At 29.4% G+C, this 8015-nt stretch overlaps 2 protein-coding genes across 2 annotated transcripts in view; one reads left to right on the top strand and one right to left on the bottom strand.

Moving 5' to 3' along the window:
• Window positions 1–3069, top strand: part of LOC108684471 (tachykinin-like peptides receptor 99D) — a 46569-nt gene extending 43500 nt beyond the window's left edge. Inside the window, exons 5-6 of the mRNA XM_018188797.1 lie at window positions 1438–1583; window positions 2859–3069. Of these exons, the coding sequence (XP_018044286.1) occupies window positions 1438–1583; window positions 2859–2977 (265 nt within the window). The 3' untranslated portion in view covers window positions 2978–3069. The remainder of the gene's footprint in view (window positions 1–1437; window positions 1584–2858) is intronic.
• A 3059-nt stretch (window positions 3070–6128) lies between these two features.
• LOC108684452 (peptide deformylase, mitochondrial-like) overlaps window positions 6129–8015 on the bottom strand; it is a 2921-nt gene continuing 1034 nt past the window's right edge. Inside the window, exons 2-3 of the mRNA XM_018188772.1 lie at window positions 6339–6716; window positions 6129–6242 (exon numbers count right to left, since the gene is read on the bottom strand). Of these exons, the coding sequence (XP_018044261.1) occupies window positions 6129–6242; window positions 6339–6716 (492 nt within the window). The remainder of the gene's footprint in view (window positions 6243–6338; window positions 6717–8015) is intronic.

The raw sequence follows: 8015 nt of genomic DNA, 5'->3' as shown, positions 1-8015 counted from the left end.
ATATATATATACAGAGTGATTTAGAATAAACATTTGTTCTTAAAGTATCATATTCCTGACTTAATTCTAAGATTTTTTTTGCAAAAACTTTGTCTGAAGTTTAATTTTCAAATTACAAGAAGAAATAGCATATCACGGGCCATGTAGAAAAGACGGGCAGGAGCGGCGCTCACGATTAAGGACATTCTACAATGCGTTGCAAACAACTATTATCAGTTGAAATGTTTATCGCGACAACCAATCAGAAGCATAAATAATACCATTAACACTTTTAATTGATTGTCGCGACAAACGTTTCAATTGACAACACGTTTATAAAAACACGTTTCTTCTTATTTTTTCTCTCTACTATACTAATTTTGTCTTTCACATATTTTATCTCTTTGTCTTTCACATATTTTAAATATGCTAATTTTGTTAAATTATAAATTAGAATTAGATGAAATTAAAATGAATATTGAACCCTTTGAGTATCGAATTGTTTTTTAATTACATTGATAAAATTGTTAAAGAAATGTAGTAAAAGAGGGAAATTAGACAATAATTACGTATAATAAGCACATAATTAAAATTATTATTGATATAGAAATCAAATTATTTCATTATGTTGAATTCTAAGAGCGTTTCTTACAATTCGATGTACAGAAAATTTAGACTTAATTATATGTCAAGGCGTTACAATAGGCGTTACAATACTTGTACGCAATTATTGTCTAATTTTTCACTTTTACAAAAATTTCTCTAACAATTTTATCTGCGCTGTCGCGCTTATTTATTAGCGTTTATTACATATTTATGAAAAGTCTTATGAGAAACGCGATTGCATTTCTTAGCAAAGAGTGAATATTTGAACAAAAACGTAAGCCAAATACACTTTAAAAGCTTATTATTATCTTAATTATAAAATTGTTATTATCTTGTAGATGTTCAATGATTCCATTTTGTTCTAGTTTCTTGAAACAGTCGGAGGAATAAATTTGGATACACAGTAATAAGTGCTCGGCTTGTAATTCACTTTTTTCACTCAAATATTAAATGTCTTTTAAATACGTAGATATCAAATCACACGTTCTCACAATGAGATTCTTCTTTTATAAATTGTCACGTTTCAACATGTTGACACTTCAATTGCACTTACTTGATAAAACAAGGAATTTATTAACCGATTTATTAATTAATCACAAAGGACAATCACAAAGGATTGATTATTCGATAATTGAAAATCATCAAAGAAAGAAACACGTTTATAAGTCCATGTACAGCACAACGTGTTTATGTACGGCAAACAGCTGACTGACTTTCTTTGTTATGGGTACAGTGAGTGCAGTTCACGACGCTGCTTGAACTGCACTTATTGTATAAAAGTATCTTGAAGTTTAATGAATTTTAAGAATGAATCGTAATATACTCCATCGATCTCCAACATACTTTGTGCAGATTCCGCCGTGGCTTCGCTCAATTTTTCTTCTGGTGTCCGTGGGTGCGTGTGACGTCGGAGCCGTCTCTGTCGCGTTCGGAGGCCGTGACGTCCAGATACAGCTGCACCGGTAGCCCGGACATGCACACCAGAATATCGCGGAATGGTACGTGCACCTTCTCGGAGCACACTTGCACCACCGGCTCCACAACGCCTAGGAGCGAGTCAGAGTCTCATTTCGACGACACTGACCTAGCCCAAGGGAACGCGCGAACATCAGCTATAGATTTACGTCACTTGGTCCCCGACGTTCTCGCGGACGTCGATCATGACAACGTTGTCATGGCCAGGAATTGCACCTCGCTCTGATCATTGTTCTGATTCCGAGCAAAGCTTATATCTTGCCTCCAAACACTCGAGTACATACTTGATTTAATGGAATCGAAGATACCGGCTCGTGATCTTTCCCTCGTTCGCAACGCATGTTAAATTATATATACATATATATATATATCTATATATATATATATATATATATATATATATATATATGTATATATAATTTAACATATATATATATATTTAACAGAACATAATACGGACGTAAAATCGTCATTCAACATAAAAATTGTTTGCATATAGGAAAATTCGATACCAGTGAGAATCAAATATATTTAGCGTTAAATGTGTAATGCAGATACGAGCCGTTCGCTTCGCATCCCGTGGTTCGTATCGATCACAATACAGCAATTCTGACGGGAAGTAATAAACACGAAACAAACGTGGAAAATGAACTATGATTGCATGTTTGTTATTTGTTAACTTGCGGGAAACTATTCTTTATAAAATCAAGAATTAAACCTTTAATTTGGAATTTAAAAGAATAAATCCTATTAACAAATACAAAATCTCAGAATTTCCATAATTAATTTACTGCTGAAAGGATTAATTCTTGATAACAAAATATGTATATATTAAGATAAAAATAATTAGTATAGTGATTTTAGCGCGTTTTCTATAGCATTTTAATTGAGTAGATGTTTTGTTGTTCCATTATTGTTATAAATATTAATATCGTCTTTTCTAATTATATTCTCATAAAAGTCCATTAAATTTTTATTTTTCGCACAGTATTTCCTTCCATTGAGCTTCAATTAAGTACACATATATCTGTGAACTTTAGTTTTGTTGTAAAGTTAAGTTTTTACATATGTTGATTTAGAATAATGCACGCAATAAAAAGTAACATTAATTTTGTTAGAGCTTCGTTGATTTTTGATACATAACGACGAATTCAATAATTCGCACGAATTATACGTACGCATACATTAAATTCAACGGCACGGAACGGCGCTGTTAATCACCATAGTATAATTGGATATAGCACGATACGTAACAATCGATGTATCGATGCAAACAAGCTCTATTTCTAATTCGATAGGCACGGTGCGAATACCACTGCACCTGCAATCAGTGAGAGGAAATGACCGGCTATTGGCTCATCATCGCGATCATGGCAAAAAATGGAGGGCTTCGCAGACCAGAGGACATGTGTCCTGACAAGAGGAAGAAAACTCTCAGCAACAACGAGTACATACCTGGATATGAAAATAATATCTAATTTTCCTTTAATGCTGGCGCTCTTTCTATCAACCAACGACGCAATCAGCTCAATTGCACCTGCGTTTTGCAGCATCCTGGGAAAGAGCGATTTTTTTCCCTCTGTCAAGCTAGTCCTTGTATAACACTTAGACCAAAATGCAATTATTTTGTTTCAAGAACTTTAATCGAGTTTCTCTCTCTAGTCACATACGACATTTTTTAGTCACGAAGAGATATCTATGTTATTACATTATATGTAACTTAAAAAAGTAAAGTCAGAAACACATTGAAAAATGTAAGATAGTGCAAAGAAGTAGTAAACAATTCGGTCAATCACAGCAGAGAACGTGACATCATTGCCTTACATTCACTATTGTGAATTCACTATTGACCAATTCACTTACTGCTTATGTTTTACTGCCTCATATTTTTCTGTGTGTTTCTGGTTTTATTATGTTGACTATCACTATCTATATAAATTATCTTTATCGGCGTACCATTCATAGTCTTTTAAAAAAATCAACGGACCAAAATATTGTATTTACTGCAATTTCTTCGTAGTGTTAATACATGATGTTTTTAAGAAAATGAACGCATTAAGAGTCGCGATTATTTGGTGTTAGAAAAATGTTTAAAACTAAGGAATAATGATATAACGCATAATCGCGTAATTGTCGTGTTCCTATTGTATATAAGAATTATTTCAAAGAGAAAACTGAAAAATTCAAGACTAAAGGTTCTTGTTTAAAGGTAAGATATTTCTTCAATCAAATAAGCTTAAGAATTAAAAAATAAAATTTATGCATAATTTAAACTAAGTAAAATAAAAATTATAAAATTTCATATATAAAATTATATATCCTCACAGTCAACTGCAAGCTTTTTGTTGATAAATTAATGATTGTAAATTATGTGAATACATTAAACGCGTACTAGATGTGGTTGTGAATTCGTAGATAATCTGTAATAAGTCCAAATTTATCGCTATGTTATTTCTTACTTGCGAAAATCTAAATTTCAATCGCTTCATTTCTTATGAAATAAACTTAATAATAATACATAATTTTATATTCAAAACTTAATATCGTAAAATAAGTAGTAGGTCTCAACTTTTTAATACATATAAAGATAAAATCCAATTATGTTTTTATATTAAATAATTATAGGTTTTTTCTCTCATGTCTATTATTGTGCATGATATTTTAAAAGAGATTCATTTTAATGTACTTTTTTTTTCATCCTATTTATTCAATAAATTTTAAAGGAAGCAAAACAACGTTGATAAACTCAAAATGTACGTGTAATATCTTTATAACTCATGTTCCTTTTAAATTTTCAAATGTTGTCGGAGCAAGAAATACTCTGGGAAAACAAACGCTTTTTAAGATACGATTTAGGTGTACATAATACACGTCATATATTAACGTAATTTTTAATAAAAGTATATAATTAGGGAAATACACAGAGTCGTGATTATTTATGAATAAGAGGACAACTAATGCAGCTGAAAAAAAACCCAGAAAATCCATTTGAGTACCAGAAAACACACTTCAATTCTTTGAATGGTCCAAAACAGTTCTGTACATTAATGACGCACACAAAATAATAAACAGAATATCTACGATACCGAGAAATTTTTCATACCATAACTGTGTTGTGATATTTATAACTTGCTTTTTATATCAGCCGTTCTAACTATTGGAATTTCTACCTAGATAAAACTCGTTTTAAACAAAAAAAAAATAAATGAGCAAAAATTTTATTTAAAATTTTTCTCACAAATGTAAACTCCATCGCAATTAGAGAGAAAAAAATAAAGAGCGAAAACTTTACAAACTGATACATTATTCACATATTTATAAAAGATTTAAAATAAAAGATTTAAAATAATTAGAGAATTATTTCTTCTTGTTAACGAAAGTTAACGCAAAGCACATAATAAAAGAATTATAGCTGCAATGTATATACGTTAATAAAATATATATTTATTATCATATCAGAGATCACTAAAAAAATGTAAAAACTACGTGATAAAATGTAACTGAACGATATTCAATGCTGCGTTAGTAAGATAGCGACTGAATGTAACGCAAGGAATTGTAAATTCAACAGAATCATGCAAAATGCGGTTTATACAAATGAAATACTTATTCTATTCGTTCATTCGGTACTATATAATTCCGTGTACCTGTGACCGTATATCTGATAATCTACTATGATTGTATTCTGAAAAATGCGTAAATAAAATATCCTATTTTTTATGTAGCTGTTACGTTTTAAGTTAATGTCACGAAAAATCGCTTGTATATTGAGAGAAAAACTGAGGTACAAACAATTTCTATTGTTAAAGTAAATTCTATTACTAGAGGTATTATATGTCATATAAATAGATATACATGAAAAGAAGGATTTCTGAAAGATTTGAATAAATATTTGCTGGATACGGATTTGAAAATAATTTTATTGCACCATCAAAATAATTATGTTAGAAATTGAAAAATGATGAGCAATGCTGCAATTTTGATATTTCTAGTAACCAGTCTGAGTTTCCAACAAAATTATTTTGATGAACCAACAAAATTATTTTCAAATTGTAAATCTTTCAGGAAAATTATTCTTTTCGTGAATGTTTATCGTTTTTGAATACATTCAAGGAAAAGATAAAATATTTTTTTCAGTTTATCTGATCATCAAAGAACGAACGTGATCAAGATATTTACAAAAAAATAATTATTACTATTTTGTAAATCAAGAGTAGATTGTACTCTAAAATTTATAATTTTATCTATAAAGAAAAATATAAATGTGATAAGAGAAACAGCTAACTTTAAAAACAACACTAATAACATTAATTAAAATGATCGGAAGTTTACTTTCATATATGTGTGTGTGTATGTGTGTGTGTGTGTGTGTGTGTGTGTGTGTGTGTGTGTGTGTGTGTGTGTGTGTGTGTGTGCGCGTGCGTGTGCGTGTGCGTGCGTGCGTGTGCGTGCGTGCGTGTGCGTGTGTGTGTATATATGGTATGAATAAGCACGCTTTAATTTTAATGTACGCACAGTGCATTTATTTCAATCAATATAAATATTAATTCATATGCGTCATACACCAATCAATATTTCCTCGGCAAAAAACTTAAGCGTATTTTGCCCTTATTTTTATTAATTTTATCCCAAGCCATGCAATGAAATGTCCTTACGTCCATTTTCTCTATGTACAGCTTTCCCTGAGAAATAAAAATAAATTACTTTCTACGTAACTAATTTATTCTTATTCTACGTATTCGTAGTACTAGAATATTCTTCTTTCTGACGACTCTTACTTGTAAATGATCGTATTCATGTTGTGCTATTCTAGCAGACCATCCACATGCTCTCCACGTAAACTGTTCAGCAGAAGCGTTCAATGCCTTAATTTCCACTTCGTAAGCTCTCGGCACAGCAGCAGAATATCCTCGAATACTTTCACATCCCTCGTAAAGGGTAATGGGTGTATAATCTATAATTTTTAATTCAGGATTGATAAAAATCGTCATCGGGATGATGTTCATTTCGTGAGTTTTTCTAACAGATTTCTCGACTCCTTCCATAATCTCCTCCGTGCATTCGATGGCAAATATTTGCCAAGGAAGTCCGATTTGAGGCCCAGACAGACCGTACGACTTATATGCTCGCATAACGTTTATTAAATGTGTGATTACCTGAATAATGAATAACAATCAGTAATGCAATTCTATATTTTTATGTTAAATAGTAAAATTTTTAATTTAGAATAGTAGTGACTACCTACAACATAATAAAAAAGAATTACATGATAAAACTAATTTTAAAATTCATCATAAAAAGAATAGGATATAATGATTTAGGATAAAAATGATTTTTGCATTGTTTTTTAAAAAATAATTTAAATTTTATTTTATAATTACATTAAAGAAAGATAATTATCGAACATAACATATTTTAATATTTATCTTTTTTTTTAATTTCCATATCTCACATAAAATTAATGTATTTGCATGCAGATAACAACTTCATAATCTTTGCGATTAATCATAAAATTGTCTTTAGAAATTATAGATTTTTTTCTTGTACGTTTGTTACGGATTTTCTTGCTTATTTTGACATTTTTTTAAAATATCAAATAATTTGTGTTATAATTTAAATGCAGAATTTTTTCTTGCAAAGTTAAAGTATTTTTCCTTAGAGCAAATCACTAATTTACAAATATCTCTTCTGTATTAAATTTTAAAAAAACTTTAATAACAAAGAGTGAAGCAGAATATGGATTTGTCCTCATGCTAAATTAGACTTGTTATACATCAATTATTAGATCTACGAAAGAAATATTTTCGTCAAGCTTTAATCTCTTATCTTCCAATGTGAGAATACTAATTAAAAAATATCTTTTCATTATAATTTTTTTCTCTTTTTCTAATTCATGAAAAATTGTGCAAAAAATTAGTGATGTTCTAGTCATCAAGAAAAATTCTTGGAAATTTTTAAAGATTTTTAAAATACAAATTGAAATTTTTAAAATTCAAGAAGTTTGCGCAAAAATTAGACTAGTCATTAAAATTGTAATATTATATTGCAATAATGATAACAATTAAAAATCTGCATATAAGATATTAGAATAATAACTTCTTATAATATTGTTTATAATGAGAAAATCAGTTATAAGAAAGAAAATCTTGATTTAATTTTTATTTTTAATGTTAGTACATCTTTCCAAAAATCTAAAAAAAGATAAATATAACATTGAGAAAATGACTGTATGACTGTAAAAATATAATGTTACTCACTTAATAAAGTAATCAAAACTTCACTGAAATAAAATAATTTTAAACTTCTTAGATTAATAACATGATATTAATTTCATTTTTTATGTAGAGATAAAATACATATATTTAGTGTACCTAGAACATGTGCAGGCAAGAACAGCACTACAAGATTACAGAAAAAATAAAAGTAACGCCGTTTTTTCTAAGAAGCTTAAAATT

The sequence above is a fragment of the Atta colombica genome, unplaced genomic scaffold (assembly GCF_001594045.1).
Source record: "Atta colombica isolate Treedump-2 unplaced genomic scaffold, Acol1.0 scaffold135, whole genome shotgun sequence".
NCBI lineage: Eukaryota > Metazoa > Arthropoda > Insecta > Hymenoptera > Formicidae > Atta > Atta colombica.
Note: the sequence above shows the minus strand (reverse complement) of the source record. Positions and strands in the feature narration are given on the sequence as shown.